Below are 16,094 nucleotides of genomic sequence, written 5' to 3'. Positions count from 1 at the left end.
ATATAGATGTGTCAGCATCTGCGTAATGTATTAATCGTTAACGAATAATACAATATTTACCCAGGCATAAGTGCTCTTCACTCCGCTTCGAACGCTTTCCACTTAGCGTGGTCCACCTCCCTGAATAAATTCGGGTGCGTGCCTTCGACGAACCTCCTCCTTTTCGCCTCCGCGGTAAATGGAAAAACGACGTACTGTGATGGTGCCCTCAGCCTCTTGCCAACCACTAGCTCTGGCACATCAACAGTATGCGAAACCCTCCCAATATCCGACACTCCCTCACATACCATCAGAACCACCTCTTTCGTCCCCTTCAACACAAAAACTACGTCCGGCGAGTCTGGCATCTGATATGGTACCTTCTCTGCCTCAGATACCCCCTCCTCCTCCGGCACCCTCTCGACCTCCGCCTCGGGTATCCCCTCCTCTTCCGACACCCTGACGACCTCATCCTCCGGCACCCCTCCTCCTTCGACACCCTCACGATCCCCTCCTCATGCACCCTCCCAACCCCCTCCTCTTCCAACACCTTGATGACCTCGTCCTCCGACACCCCCTCCTCTTTCGATACCCTCTCGATCTCCTCCTCCGGCACCCTCCCGACCCCCTCATCCTCTGACATCCTGACGACCTTCGCCTCCGGCACCCTCCCGACCTCCGCCTCAGGTACCCCTTCCTCCTCTAACACCTTCCCGATCAGTACCCTCTCGACCTCCTCCTCCGTCTTCATCGGGGCCTGATCCTCCATCTCCATATCTATCGGGCTATCGAGATATGAAGCTAATGCATCATCCAATGCCCACAACGAGTCAACATACCCATCTGACCTCCTCGACCATGATAACGACCGACCCCTCCGTCACCCCCTCCATCTTGATAACTGCCTACCCCTCCGTCCCGATAGTCACATGTCCCTCCGTCACCCCATCTGTCCTGATAGCCGCCTGTCCCTCCGCCACCCCTTCCATCCTGATACTCGCCAGTCCCACGTAGGCCTACTATGTTGCCCCATATCGCTACAACTTCAGCATAAAGGTCTCCTAAACCGACATCACATCGTAAGTCAGCTACTTCGCCTCATAAGCCAGCTACGTCGCCTCTGATCTCCATCATAAGTCGGAACATATCATCGATGGAAGCACTTTGACTACGTGCAGCTGATCCACATGGGAGGTGTCCGGAAGCAGGAGACGGTGATCTCATGCAGGGAGATGACACTTTTGACGGAGGTGATCGCATGTAGGGAGGGAACACCCTCGACGGAGGCGACATCCTCGGGGAATGTGACACCCTCGGTAGAGGTGATAGTCAACGGCGCTCCTAAAAAAAGAAACATTACAAATCAATAACTTAATTAAAAAATTATAACGATAATCAACATATTATAGTCAATTAACATACCGTGTCCTGATCGACGATGGACTCAGGCCTCTCTTGAGCAGCACGATCTGTCAACAACTCACGGATATAAGTCTGATCCTCCTCCTCGATCACGAATTTACGCTCCGACCTATCTCCCCTAGGCATCGAATGCCCCCTCCTGAAGACGTGTAAAGTATCGAAAAAGCATTTTTTCCCCTTACGGATAGTTGTTGAACGTATTGATGTCATCGACAACTTGCAAATGAAAAACGTCAATCGACGTCTTTCCGTGATGACACCTCAGTACGCTCTCTAGTATAAACAACATCCCCAACTTCAACTTGTCGGACATCTGGTCGCATCCCCTGAATGCATCTTCTAACTGCGCCAGTGTCACTGTCGTGTGCCCATTAAAATAATCATTCAGTAGCCTCTTGTCTGTCGAAATACTGGCCTTCGCTAGCTCTTCGCCCGTACATCTCAATCCAGTGATGAGGGCAAACTTGAATACAGAAAATGTAGCAACCTTGCCCCCAAGATCAAAGTAGAGGGCATCCACTGGCTTAAGTAGCCGACACAGTAATGAATTGATCAATTGTCCAGAGAATTGTACAGATCGCAGTGTATACAGGGGCCATAGGCAGGATCGACGTAATATTTCTGCGTGCTCCTCGTCCAGTGAATCCAGCACTGTTGTGAAGCTGGCAAAGTTACAGTTCAACGTAACTTCACAGGACCCTGTCTCAAGGCTGCGTCCAAATGGTAATCCATCCTGCAAAATTTCAAATGTTAGAACATTTGAAACATAATGTCACAAAATTTAACTAACCGAACTGTAAGTAATATATGCACGAAATAACAGATAATAAAGAAAATGAATTAAAAATTACACAACAACTTATAAAAAAGGGGAAAAAATAATTTTTTATAAAATTATTTATTTCATAGTTTATTTAAATCCATGTTAGAAATTTATTTCAATTTTTATTTAATTAAATTTGATTATTTATATTTAATTACATATTTAAATAAATTATTTTGAAAATTTATATTTCTTCCTTATTTAAATTGTTTATTTTTATTTAAATGTTCATTATTTATTTCAATTGTTTATCTAAATTATTTTTGTTCATTTAAATTATTTGATTTAATTACTTATATTGATCGATTATTTACATTATTTATTGAACAAGAGCAAACGCAAATATTTCATTATTTATTTCAAATGTTAAAAATTTATTTCAATTAAACATTAATTGATATTTTGATTATTAACATTTATTCATTTATCATTTAAATGTTCATTATTTATTTTTGTGCGTTTCAATTAATTATTTATTCCAATTGTTTTTCATTTATTTGTTTTATTTGTTCATTTAAATTATTTGATATAATTACTTATATGAATCGATTATTTAAATTATTTATTGAACGAGCAAAGGTAAATATTTAATTATTCATTTCAAATGTTAGAAATTTATTTCAATTAAATTTTAATTAATATTTTCAATATTAACATTTATTTATTTATCATTTAAATGATCATGTAATTATTATTTAAGTGTTCATTATTTATTTTTGTGCATTTTAATTAATTATTTATTCCAATTATTTTTCATTATTTGTTTTAATTGTTCATTTAAATTATTTGATTTAATTACTTATATGGAAAGATTATTTAAATTATTTATTGAACAAGCAAAAGTAAATATTTAATTATTTAATTCAAATGTTAGAAATTTGTATCAATTAAATTTTAATTGCGTATTTTGATTAATAATATTTATTTATTTATCATTTAAATAATAATTTAATTATTATTTAAATATTCATAATTTATTTTGTGAGAAATTAATTATTATTCCAATGATTTTTCATTTCAATTGTTCATTTAAATTATTGATTTATTTACTTATATAGATAGATTATTTAAATTATTTATTGAACAAGTAAACATAAATATTTAATTATTTGTTTCAAATGTTAGAAATTTCTTTCAATTAATCTGTAATTAAATTTTAATTGCGTATTTTGATTATTAACATTTATTCATTATTTACATTTTTCTTTTATCATTTAAATAATAATTGAACAACATTTCAATTATTTTAATTCTCATGGAAAAAAAATTAAAATAAAAATACTTCAAACGGCCCAGACAAACTGCCTAGGCAGTCTATTAACAGACGGGCATAGACGGCACAACCCGTCTTCCTTCTTGCAAAGGTCGTCTGCAACAGATGGCTTCTGCCCGAAGATCGCCATTTCCGACGATCTCTAGCAACCAAGCCTTAAAAAAACTTAGTTTTAGTAATTTTATATATTTTACAAAGATTTCTACCACTATTTCCAACAAATAAGCCTTTAACATTCAGGTTCAAAGATTAATGGGGGGGAAAAATAAGCAAAACTTACTTCCTTCGCTTCTAATGGTGGCCGGTCGATCTCCTCCCAAGAAAAACTCATCGATTTTCTTGTTTTTTCTTCCCCTTCTTTCTCTAGACGTCGGTTTGAGAGTGAAATGTCAGGGGCAATTTTGGGTTTTCAATGTTTTTAAGGTTTTTACAAATTTTTGAATTTATTTTTTTTAAACAGTAGTCAACGGCCATTTTGAAAAATTGTATGTTTTTTGTGGCTATCTGCCACCATTTCCCCAGCAATGGAGTTGGAGACAATTAGAGAGACCAAGTTCAAGATTGATTTGATGGCGAGAGGGGTTTTAAACTTTTTTTTTTTTTCTTTTTTGGTAATTTGGTTTGTGATTTCTTTTTAAGTGCGAGTATTCTGAAGATGGTTGTGTTTTAATAGGCTCCTCCACCCTTGCCTTCGTCCCCTCAAAGAGATGGGTCGACTTGTATGGTGTACGATCATAAATGTAGCCATAATGTTCAAAAGGTGTGTAATCTCTCTGTAGCCTTTTTTCATAGATTATGATTTTATTTTTGCAATTTGACTGAAAATATTTTCCGCTTGTTCATTAAGTGAAAGATCCTTGATTGTTTAATAGGATGATCCATCGGCAGTTGCAGTGCCTGGAGAGGAAAAAATGGGAAGAATTGGTAAACCTTGATATCATGAAGCCTTATCCTGATATTTCAAGTAGCAGTGGCCTAAGTAAACCATACAGCAGGGCAGGAAGGAGCAGAAAACTCAATTTTAATCCTTTTGGAAATTTCTAATCCAGTGCATGACCTTCATGTTTTGCTGTGTTTCTAGAATTAAATTCGAAAACTATTTGGATTGTTCTTTTTGTAGTGCAATCTTCCTCATTGCCTTTCTCAATTGCGACGAGTAGCTGGCCTGATGCTCTTTCTCATTCGGGGTGATTCTAAACCTCTTAAGTCCTTTATTATTTCTCCAGTTGGCATAGCCCATTACTTAACAAGTTATTTCATTTGCAGACTTATGCCTTCTCTGAGGACAATCCCATAAATGGAAGTGTCAGATCTTCAACTGCATTTCAGGTGTCTTTTTTTCTTTCCTTTTGTGATACTTTACTTGTTCCCACTTGATACCTTCTTGTTTATTTGCCTTTTAAATTTGTGTTGAATATGAAAATGTGCAGCTACCTCCATTTAAACTCTCACAGCCTCAGCCAAAGAGATGCGCAACACATCAGTATATTGCACAGAACAATTGTTATCATCAGCAACTTACTGAGAAAGCTCTGTGGTCTGGAGCAGCTGGTCTTACTAAGACGTTAAATCTTAATTCTATGCAATCAACACAGAAGATGATACTGGAAAACCCATCACGAGTAGACTTCTTTCCAGGAACCAATGGAAAAGACAAAAGCTCAGAAGCTGTTGCAAGTTCTGATAATGGAAAGAGTAGAAATCATGTTCTTCCACAGCAAGTCCTTGCTGGTAAGTTGCACTGTCAATAATTTTCTTATTAGTTTATGAATCTTAATTTCAAGTTGCCCAATTACAAATAGAATAATTTCAAAGATTTATGGTAATATCTTCATTGACTTGTAGCATGGCCCTACTTTGATATTTCCACTTGGTGATCGTCAAGCAGCAGTGGCAGCTATGGATAATAGTTCTGGACCTCCTCAATCTGCTTCTATCATGGGCAATGCATCTTTGTCTACTAATTTAGCAGCAGGACTCTCAGTACTAAGCTTTAATCATTCAAAATTCCCTTCCAATGAAGCACCCCCATACAGTTCCAACATCGAAATGCCCCCTCCTACAGGAACACAGGCCCCCAGTTGTTCCTTTTCTTAACGGTTATTATTCTTTGCCACCATTTAGTTTTCCTCAAAATAAGTCACAGTTGTCCCCTCCTCATGTTCTAGTACAATCAGCTCCACAATACTCTCACATCCAGTGATGCATCATCCCACAAATCACAACATGGTTGTCAACGAACCGGCATAAAAATCAATGGCAATAGCTTTCTCGTACCAACTGTACATTCAGATCTGCAAGAGAAGCAGCAACACCTGCCATCCCATTCATCTAGCAAGTCTGACACTGATATCTCTGGAAAAAGTAGCGCAGCAGTTGCTGATAGTGCAGTATCTCAATCTTTGAATACAAATAATATTCCGAACCTTTTAATTCCAATTCCATCAACAAATTTTGCCCTGTTTCCTCCGGGGAAAATGAATAGTGGTGCAATAGGCAACAAACATGGTGATCCACAGAAGCAGGGATCTAACTGTAGAGTTGACGTCATCCCTCAAGCATTTTCCTTGTTGTTTGGTTCAAATGCGTCTACAACTCCAGCAATTAACTTCTCATCCATTGCACAAAATTCTGCAATCTTCCAGATGCTTCCTGATATGGCTCAGTATGGGTAACAGATGACACCTACTGCCCAAATGGTTCGACAACATAAGATTTCCCAGGTACCACAAAGAAAAACTACACCTGGTTCAAATAATACAGATGACGGGCAAAAATGTATATTAGGGAAGCCCCCCAACAAGTGGTATTCAATCACACACGGGAACTTCAGTTTTTGATGGTTCATCACGAACAGTCAATTTTCTCCCTGTACCTGTTGGTGGAAATCAACCTTTTCTTTCATCCTCAGCTGCAGTCGCATCTTTTGATTATGTCAATGCACGGAACTCACAACAGCACCGGAACCAGCAGCAGCTTGTCCATCTTTAGAAGCAGCAAATGCAGCTGATTGGTCATATTAAGGAACCAACATGTGTCCCTAGTACTTTTATTACTAGCAATGTCCCAACCAACAATCGTGTTAGCTCAAAAATTTCTATGTATCGGAACAATTCATCCCTATCAACTCAATGGCATAACTTGCCTAGAACAACGGTTGGAGGAGTTTCATTTGCACCTACTACTTCAAGCCTCGTAAACATTCCTCAGGGACAACGTAGGAATTCTCAAGGCCAGACACAGATATCTTTCAAGAGTGATATAGCCTCAGCTTCAGCATTTCCAGGACAACGGTCTACAGTAAACAATCCGGCACCATATTTAGCAGTTGGGTCTCCATCTAATTCTTCTGTTCCAAAAAACACGGAGTCATCTCCAAATGGACCAAGCCAGAAATCCTCCCCAGCTTGTGGAAGGAATGTACCGCCAATTATAAGCGCGTGCCCCAGCCAACTGTCAGAGCTGAAGTACTGATAATTTACTGCATTAGGAAACTCCTTGTTAAGAGCAATGTTCTTATCAAAAGAGACAACAATACTCAGAAGGGATCAAGTTTGGTATCACCGCATCAGCGAAGTGAATGAAACTCAAATGGCTTAGTACTTTTCAAACTTAGCAATTTTGAAATTTAATTATAAGTTGACATCTTGATTATTATCAATCTGATCATGACATGATCACATTAGAATAATTTGCTATAATTCTATCATAGAAGTTTGTTCCTTGTTAGTTTCTTCATCTTCAATCTGCTGTTTTATTATGCATTCAAATAGGCAAATTATGTGTTTGGCAGGTGATTTTTCATCAGCCTCAGAGTCATTCAAGAATGTGAATTTCTGGTTAGTCTCGGTGCATTAAAACTAGGTTATTCACCATTGTTAGATGTATATAAACGTGGCCACAAACATGGAGCTCCACTGTCAATTTGTTTTCCTAATACGCGATATACCTAAAAAAAATATATGCAATAAGAGAATATTAACTTCTTTTTCTTCTTTAATCTCATCCAGGTGCTGCATACCGTTTGTGTCATAATTATTATGGAAAATTGTACACGTGTCAAATTTGATAAAATAATTGAATTGAAACCAGATGTGAACATGTGTTTTGCCAATATAACTTAAAACCTTTTAAGACGAGATGAATCAATGGTATGATTCAAAGAAAGAAACATAAATTGGTTCAGCAAATGGGCACGTTTATCTTGTACAAGACGCACGTTCAATTCACCAACTTTGTGTAATTCTGCTAAATCAATGGCTTCCAAATATAACAAATTTATGAATATTCACACGCAAAGGAAAGTTGCATCTGCATGAAATAACTCTTAATCACTACTTTAACTTCCGCGATGATTAGATATAGCATAATGCCTTGTGTATCTTATGCAAAAGGACAAGGTTTATTCATTGTTGTAGCTACTTTCCAAGGAGAGAAGCCAAGTTGAGCTCAACGTCTTCTTTTGCTTTCCGATCAAATGGTTCATTACCGATGTATAGATCTAGGATTGACCGACACAAGAGTTTGCTCTCTATACTTCCGACCTCCACTCCATCAACTGCATAATGCAGATTAAGCTTGATTTATATAGTTGATAGGAAAAATTGCAGTCAAGGTAACAAACCTTTTGTTTATTAGCAAACTTAGACTCAAATATTTTGTACCAAGCCTTTAAAAAACTCGTAGGTGAAGTCCAAACTGACTGAAACCGTCAATTGATCCTAGAAAAGAAAAATTTATAATTTTGACCAAATAAAGTAAGGGCATTTCAGTCAAAACACATTTTTAGTTTCAAAAATAAAAAAGGCAAATCCTTTATAACAAGTCCATGGCTTTTGCGGCTGGTCGCCATTAGTATCAAATTTAATCCTTTTCTCAGACACCGTTAAACTCCTTGTAGCCTCCGCTCCCTTCCTCTCTCACAAACGCATGCACTAGAGGGTTTGTTCTTATATATGTAATGTGTCAGAAGAAATCAGAAGTTCAGATCGAAATAGAAAATAGTGGCTTCTCTTCCAATTTCAACTCTACCCCACTGCCCTCTTCTTCCCCAACCCAAAAGCACCCTCATCTTTTACAAATTTTTCATTCAAATACACGCTACCCTTCAAATTCTTCATCTTCTGTGAATATCAGCACCCTTCAGATTCTTATTAAGATGGAAATCAACAACAGGATCAAAATGATCGGTTTCCGCTCACTGCACCTATGAAGAGACCCTATCTTCAACAGCTTTTGAGTTCGCTTAGCAAGAATCCGACTTTGTCAAATACAACTACACCCACCTTCTAAATTTAATCTTATTTACACGAGGTCTCAGAAATCTTGACCCACTTTCACCACCATGTCCGTTACCTAAGCGATCGTATGTGCCTCCACCTCCCCCACATACTCTCCTCAGTCTCCCCTTCTTTTACTTCCTGATCTCCCACCCTTCCAGCTCCTTTATTCTTGATTTCCTCTTCACCTTTTCCTTCATTTGATTTTGGTGTTTTGGTTTTTCAGATTTTTAAAAGGGAAATTTTTTTTTTTTTTTTTTAACTGAAATGCCCTTACTTTATTTTGTCAAAATTATAAATTTTTCATTTCTAGGATCAATTGATGGTCTCACTAACGGTTTTTGTTAGTCTAGACTTCACTTGCGAGTTTTTTAAAGGTTCAAGACCTTCCTAGACACAAATTAAAGGTTTGTGTCAAGTTTGCTAATAAACGAAATGTTTGGTACCCTGCAATTTTCCCTACTCGATATGAAAAATAAATTGCAAGATGCAAAATTACAATATAAAAGCAATTCATCGCTCATGTAATAAGATTGCGTGCACATTTAGTACCATAACAAATGATAATCTTACTTGTAGTGCGAAGAACATAACCCTGCTCCCTTGACAAATCAATTATGGATCCCCGAGGTAATTTGTACTCGTCTTTGAACTGGGAAGTGAATCTGTACACATAAGGACCATATTAGCTTTACAAAAAATGAAACAAGCATTCCAAATTTCCAATTGCGAATTTGATAATTTTTAGTTTACTAGTGATGTATTCCATATCATATTTACAATATTAAAAATTATGAGCAAGCCAAAGACCGGTGGCAATTAAAAATGGCAACTTAAAGACGTAAAGAGTACACAGGCTTACATTAAGACAGCAATAATGTCCAATGTCCGTAACACATCATTTAATACAATCTTACTACAGCATCAAAAGGCACCTTTAATCCAAAACCCTTATTCATTTCCATGCATGATGAAGTTAGGAAGGAGGGTAGTGTCCAATAAGAACACTTTTAAGATAAGAAATCCTCTTTCCAAGTACTTTAATGTGTAATATACAAATTCAATAGGCAGAGACATAATAGAGTGAAAACAGCACGTTACTTTTGGAGCAACTCCTTGTCCTCTGTCCCGAACTTCTTTAATCTGCTACCAATAGACTCCTCGAAAGCATTCCTCACGGAACGAATGCTCAATTTTCCATAAACTATTTGAAGCCTAACAGTCATGCGTACATCACTTTCCATGAGATCCTTGTCTAACTGTTTGTTTCCCTTCAATTCAGTAGTAGAAAGTGCTCCATATTTCTCACCAAGAAACTTCTTTACATCACCATCATCGGCATATACACCTATAAAAAATGTCAAAAAAGAATTTGGGGAAAGCACAATGATGATCATGATTTACGAAGTCTAAAAACCGAGACTATGCATCCCTTATCTCTATGTTTAACGCTAATTTAAATACATAATTATGTCATCTCTCTGACATCATGAGCTTTTAAAATAAGGCAATTCAACGTGGCAAACAACGCCATAGTCTATTTATGAAAACTGTACATGTGTTTTGGGGTAAAAATTAATCTATCATGCACGCGACGTATACACTGAAGAGTAAATTCAAATAAATAAACGTGTCTAGTCACCTTTTAGACGAGGTGACTCACCACTTGGCAAAATATGTATGACAAATTCACATTGTTCGGAAAGTGTAATATCACTGTAGATTGAACTAGTATATTATATATCATTACAAAGTATAAAGTACGCAAAATGACAAAAGGATATCAGGAATCCTACAAGGCCTTTTAAGGTTTTCTGGTTGCTAGTTGATATTAGTACAAGAAATTTATTTCCCTAAATTCATCAAAACTCATATGAAGTTCACACTCTAAAAAATAATGGATAATTTGCATTTAAATTGTAATAAAAGGTAAAATGCGGTACCATAGGCATAGACATCGATGTTTTTCAACCCTAAGATAGCTTTTCTCCTTAACCCAATTCCAAGGAGCTGTTGAGAATCCTTCAGAACGGCAGGAAAAGACATTCCAGTTCTTGATTCAGTGACCGGAGCCGAGTTATCAGCGAGAGAGATGGAACCCCACAGGGGAGTGAAGTTATTTTTGGGTGAGAAATTGGATGTCAAGAAATTTAGAGCATCTTGAAGAAATGGGTTGTTCGGGTTCCGGGAAATGGCGATGCCACCACCGGCGGCGGTAACTACCGTAGTAGCGATGGCGATCGAGCATCCAACGGAGAAGGGGCGGCGGGAGGCATTGGAGGCCGCGGAGATCGGCAGCTTTGGGGGCTGAGAAAACAAGAATAAGAAGCGGAAAGAAACCATTTTCGGTGATTGATTTGTAGTTTGAGCAGTTGTCTGGATTTTTTTTCAGGGGCAGTCACGTGCTAAGCGCGTCGTATTTACAGATTGGGCTGGATAATTTCTTGAATCTTTCGGTCCCAGAAGAGGTCTAGTTCATTACTTTGGGTCTTAATGAATGGCCCAGTTTATCGCAAAACTCAGTGGTTGGCTTATCAGACTAATTAAGGGCGCAGAATAAAAAAGGGAAAAATTCACATTTCAAATGTATTGTTTACACTAATTCAAAAGCCAAGTCAATAGTTTAAAAGTTCAAAATTTAAGTATGTGTATAATTAATTAAATATAATAAAATCACTGTTATACAATTAATGGTCACGGATTCATAAATATCGGTCACAGATTTATTCACTGGTCATATATCATCAAATTAATTGGTCATCTATTATTTCGATGCCACAAATCAAAATTTTTGTAGGTCACGGGTCATTCAAATTAAAGATCATATTTTATCTATAGGTCACAATTTATTTTTTAGTCACAAACACCTAATTTTTGGTTACAAATCAGCGAAATAGTTGGTTACAATAGTTGGTCACAGATTCCAAACATTCCACTATACCGGTCTCAATCCAGCACCAATCTTGACCACAAATCACCACCACCCAATCAACGCTAGCACCACACCGCCGTGACACCACATCCAATCTAGATCCAATTCCACCACAATACTTGGTCACAAACACTACACATTCTCGCCACACACACCATCACAACCACCACCATCACTATCGGCGCTCGAAAGGCGGTCACTATGGCGCTCAAGTCGCGAGATATATCTCTGTATCTATCTCTTCCTCTCTCTAGTAAAGCAACCACAAATTTCTGTCTCTATGTTCAAGAATTTCAAAGCCCCCATCATCCCCAAGTTAGATCCACTTGTTTAGAGAGAGGGGGGGGGGGTTTGGTACAAGTGGGAGAATATTTAATATTTTCAAAACCTGAAATCTGAATAAAAAACCTTCTGACCTGACTTTTGCACTTTGATTTTCAAATACCGAGAATTTTGTAACTTCCACAATAAAAAATAGTCGGTTAAGGACTTGGTATAAAAATGACTCAAAAGAGTTGATATCTTCTACCCATAGCTTATTTTAGTTAGATCGCATATTCGTTCATTATATATTTCTATGTTTCCGCCTGCATAAGTTAGTATTAGAGCACATTCACATCCCGATAGAGAAAGGTTATAGTTCGTGAAATTCAATGACTGATTCATGTTACGTGACGAAATTTTTTTCACCCCATTCAATATGCAAGTGAAAGAATCTTCAAATCTATTTGAGCTTAAATATTTCCTCATTAAAATAAAAAAATATGACTGTTATCCATCACATCAAGCCACCATATTTGACTTTTTATCTCTTGTGTGTAGCTCATAACGACTATATTTTTCATTCTCATTTTTATAATAATATGGCTCAAACGAGGGCTCAAATAATAATATCTACTAAGGTCTCCCATTTTTTTAACGAGAAGACTGAAGGTTTTTTTTCCCCTTAATTTGGATGATGCTAGTTATGAGAGTCTTTCAAATTTTGGTGCAGAGCCTCATGTGGAATCCATAGAGTGGTCCAAAGAGAATTCATATTGATGGACATCTAAGGATCAATATATAGTTACTTTGAAGTTCTCCAATTTGTTTAGTTATCGATATTGACGTTTCAAATCAACGAGCCCATGTTTTCGGTATTCATGCTTGAATCGCTGAGTCTTTGATGTTAGAATTTTATTTTATTTTATTAATTAATTAATTTATTATTATTATTATTTTTTTTTGGTATTCATGAAAATCAACAGAAACTAGAAGATGATCATATTGCATTGACATTTGAAATTAATGAGACCTAGATTGCATGTTTTTATACTTCCACATATATCAATTAAGAAGGTTAATTGATAGAAGCTTAGTATTTTTCTCTCTTTTTTTACACAGTGTTAGAATATCTCCAAGTGACTCATTAAATACTAAATACTATTTATTTTAAATAGAGAGTCTCTTGGAGATACTCTTAGGAAGGTATAATTGCCATAAATGGAGTATTTTTCTCTTTGCTCCCTATCTCTTTTGGTGAGGATCGAAGTTCTTGTCACACCAATGGAGAAAAACATTATTTGTGGTATTCAGCAATAAACCAATAAACCACCAACATATATCAATATGGTGGAGGCAATACTGACGGTGTTTTGTGTTGTTCAATCATTATCAAACGATTCAAAATATAATTGAGATTGGGGTGTAGGAGGAGGAGGACATCGACATGGAGGACCCCGATAACGCAGTTCTGTTACAATCAAATGTAATCAAAGAAGTTGGTATCTATAACTAGAGGAGGAGGAGGAGTTACTAAAAAAAAATTGATTTTAGGGAGATTTTGATAAAATTTGACGAAATATCTGGTTTAACTAAACATGGCAAAATCCATGAATTTAGGATGTACAATTGTGAGCTAAAAGTTTAAATGTGGTGTATGTGCTCTATCTTGGGCGCGAGATTGTTGACTGACTGGATTCATGACCTTCGGGCTCTAGCACCACTGTCTGCTACTTTGGATATTTATGCGGCGGCACTTCATGATGCCCTCACGTTATTCAATGCCCAACGTTGTAAGTAATGGGTAATAGGAATAAATCATCCGTGCTATAGCACTCATCTATGTGAAATGCAAGTGACATGACATCTTAAATATGACTTGTGTCTCTATATTTAAAGTGATCTATCAATTAATGACACTTGCATGTTATCGAAACTGATGTTTTAACACTAATGATGTTAAATAATTACTCTTTATTGACCAACTTAAATTGAGCTAGGCATTTTTAGGTAGGCCCAATACCTACCATGTCCAGCATTAAACCGTATTCAAAAGCCTATATCAACAAAAATGCAAGACAAATTGGGCCAATTCATGAGTAAACTCTCGTAGAAATACATGGAGGTAGATTTTTTTTTAATTTCAATTTCAAAAGTCAAGTTTAAAGTTTGTTTATACAAAAATTAAGTAAAAATTAAATTTATTATTATTATTATTATTATTATTAAAATAATTTATATACCCACCCTTTCTCAATTCACCCCCACCAAATTTCACTCCCAACTCCTACTCATTTTTTCCTTTTCCTTCTCTCTCTACATTACTCCATTATTTCTTTTCTCCATCACCGCCTCTCTCCTAGCTCTCTTCCCTTTCCCTTATACATGGATCGTCGTCGTCGCCGCCAATGACCACCACTCTTCGCTGTGAGGTTGCGCAATGGTGTCGACATAGCACTTTCTGATAGTCACTATGCGCAGCTAATATGAGCGTTGCAACTGTGATTTTGAGATTGTAGTGGCAATGGTGGTGGTGATTTTGAGATTGTGAGATTGACAGTGGTGATTTTGATATTGTAGAGGTGGCGATGGCAATGGTGGCAGTGGTGTTTTCTTGGTGATGGTGATGGTGGTGGTGAATCTGGCAATTTTTGTGGTTGAAAATGGTGATTTCTTGGTGGTTGCAGTGGTGACCTAAAAATATATTAATTTGTAACATATAAATAAATGATGGGTGACTTAAAAATTTGTTAAGTTGTAACCGATAATTTGTGATGTAATTTGAGATGTTATGACCATAAAATAAGTTGTGAGTCATAAAATTTGTGATTTGTGACCAAGGAATAATATGTGACTTGCAAATTTGATAAATTTGTGACTGAAAATAGGTTGTGGCCTATAAAATCGATGATATTTGATGGTGACGTATATAATTGTGATTAATACATAACTATGACTATAAATTATATAATATTATGATCTTAGTATATTTAATAAATAAGATACATGTTTAATTAATTATTTTATAAAATAAAATTTAATTAATATTTTGTTTTTGAAATTTTAATCTTGTTTCTTAATTTTGAATTGAGTGATGCTTAATCTCGAAAAAAATTTCAAAAGAGGAAATCACAGCCTGGGCAGCTTTTAGTATTCCAATTTCAGAATTGAAGGATTAAGTTTCTTTTTTCAATAATCAGGTTTTAATTATTATTTTATTATGTTGTAAATAAATATTTATCAAACGTAATCAAACCGACATTTTACGTTAAATTGGGGAGAGAAACCGCTGAATATTCTGACACCCTTTCTTCAAATGGATAATAACAAATTTATTCATAACCGAATCCGCAAATATCTCCCCGTCATTTTTCATTCACGATTGAACTCCATATTTCATTACTCGAAAGTGTTCTATTCAAGTCTTCAAAGCCCTCCCAAGTAATTATCTTTTCCAGAATAGCGAAGCGGTGCGAGGGTTTGTGAATTGTGCATGTGTATATAATGGCCATTACAAGGAGTTCTGATAGGAAATTGAATTCCACCGTCAGTGGCGCATCTACCAATCATCAAGAAAAAAATCTACACAATGGTTCGAACAAGGAGAGTTGATCAGGGAAGAAGATAGATGAGACCGGAATAGGAAAAAGACAGATAAAATACAAAAGAACCTGAATACAAGAAATTGAAATGTTTTGGATCAGAATTTAATCGACTTCGGATAAGGTAATTTCAATTTTGTGTTGTTTATTTTATTTGAAGACTATTTATGAAAGTCACAGTTGATGGGTCACAAGTATTGCAAATAATATTCAATATTTGTGACATTAATCTAGAATTGCGTTTAGAATCAGAACATCTGACTAATTTTTTTTGTGTATGTGACCTAGAAATATACTACTCTATGTTAATTTGTGACTTGATTGTTCCACCATTCCATATTTGATTTTTACATTGTCTATTTGTATACATAATCCAGAATTGTAACCTCAATTACTATTTGATTGTGACCTAATAAACTATGTTTGATGTATGTTGAAAAGGCCAGTATGATGAACGTGATCTACCTTATGTGACATTGTGTTAAGAACCAGAACTTGTGATTGGATTTTTTATATATGTGAC

General features: G+C 36.3%; 3 protein-coding genes across 4 annotated transcripts; 1 reads left to right on the top strand and 2 right to left on the bottom strand.

Annotated features, from left to right (window-relative positions):
* Nucleotides 1-780: 780 nt before the first annotated feature.
* Nucleotides 781-1,272, bottom strand: LOC111384640 (glycine-rich RNA-binding protein GRP1A-like). The gene is made up of 2 exons (XM_023008950.1): nucleotides 1,152-1,272; nucleotides 781-1,040 (listed from the first exon to the last, which is right to left on the bottom strand). Exons 1-2 carry the CDS (start codon nucleotides 1,270-1,272, stop codon nucleotides 781-783), a joined length of 381 nt encoding a protein of 126 aa, XP_022864718.1.
* A 2,477-nt stretch (nucleotides 1,273-3,749) lies between these two features.
* On the top strand, nucleotides 3,750-6,172 carry LOC111384639 (protein TIME FOR COFFEE-like). Its single transcript, XM_023008949.1, has 9 exons — nucleotides 3,750-3,870; nucleotides 4,020-4,078; nucleotides 4,171-4,257; nucleotides 4,370-4,421; nucleotides 4,579-4,684; nucleotides 4,724-4,826; nucleotides 4,928-5,218; nucleotides 5,343-5,570; nucleotides 5,666-6,172. The coding sequence occupies exons 1-9, from the start codon at nucleotides 3,750-3,752 to the stop codon at nucleotides 6,170-6,172; spliced, it is 1,554 nt and encodes a 517-aa protein (XP_022864717.1).
* Nucleotides 6,173-7,731: 1,559 nt separating this feature from the next.
* LOC111384636 (fatty-acid-binding protein 1-like) lies at nucleotides 7,732-11,215 on the bottom strand. Of its 2 annotated transcripts, none has more exons than XM_023008944.1 (4): nucleotides 10,720-11,209; nucleotides 9,878-10,124; nucleotides 9,350-9,441; nucleotides 7,732-8,055 (listed from the first exon to the last, which is right to left on the bottom strand). In XM_023008944.1, exons 1-4 carry the CDS (start codon nucleotides 11,117-11,119, stop codon nucleotides 7,916-7,918), a joined length of 879 nt encoding a protein of 292 aa, XP_022864712.1. In that variant the 5' UTR covers nucleotides 11,120-11,209; the 3' UTR covers nucleotides 7,732-7,915. The 2 variants fall into 2 exon arrangements, with proteins under 2 accessions (XP_022864712.1, XP_022864715.1); XM_023008947.1 differs by having other exon boundaries at nucleotides 7,898-8,074; nucleotides 10,720-11,215.
* Between the last annotated feature and the right edge of the window lie 4,879 nt (nucleotides 11,216-16,094).

This window comes from Olea europaea, unplaced genomic scaffold (genome assembly GCF_002742605.1).
Source record: "Olea europaea var. sylvestris unplaced genomic scaffold, O_europaea_v1 scaffold2961, whole genome shotgun sequence".
Lineage (NCBI taxonomy): Eukaryota > Viridiplantae > Streptophyta > Magnoliopsida > Lamiales > Oleaceae > Olea > Olea europaea.
This window is presented reverse-complemented; position numbering and strand designations above follow the sequence as displayed.

What these genes read in the sequence shown, in the direction of transcription:
- LOC111384640 (XM_023008950.1), bottom strand. Translation starts at nt 1,272, where the DNA reads ATGTCGCCTCCGTCGAGGGTGTTCCCTCCCTACATGCGATCACCTCCG. An exon ending in CCCATGTGGATCAGCTGCAC is followed by an intron (nt 1,041 to 1,151) that starts GTAGTCAAAGTG and finishes ATGTCGGTTTAG; the next exon opens with GAGACCTTTATGCTGAAGTT.
- LOC111384639 (XM_023008949.1), top strand. Translation starts at nt 3,750, where the DNA reads ATGGGGGGGAAAAATAAGCAAAACTTACTTCCTTCGCTTCTAATGGTG. An exon ending in CCTTCTTTCTCTAGACGTCG is followed by an intron (nt 3,871 to 4,019) that starts GTTTGAGAGTGA and finishes CCATTTCCCCAG; the next exon opens with CAATGGAGTTGGAGACAATT. An exon ending in GATCTTCAACTGCATTTCAG is followed by an intron (nt 4,827 to 4,927) that starts GTGTCTTTTTTT and finishes GAAAATGTGCAG; the next exon opens with CTACCTCCATTTAAACTCTC.
- LOC111384636 (XM_023008944.1), bottom strand. Translation starts at nt 11,119, where the DNA reads ATGGTTTCTTTCCGCTTCTTATTCTTGTTTTCTCAGCCCCCAAAGCTG. An exon ending in CATCGATGTCTATGCCTATG is followed by an intron (nt 10,125 to 10,719) that starts GTACCGCATTTT and finishes CATTTTTTATAG; the next exon opens with GTGTATATGCCGATGATGGT. An exon ending in TTATGTTCTTCGCACTACAA is followed by an intron (nt 8,056 to 9,349) that starts GTAAGATTATCA and finishes TGCATTATGCAG; the next exon opens with TTGATGGAGTGGAGGTCGGA.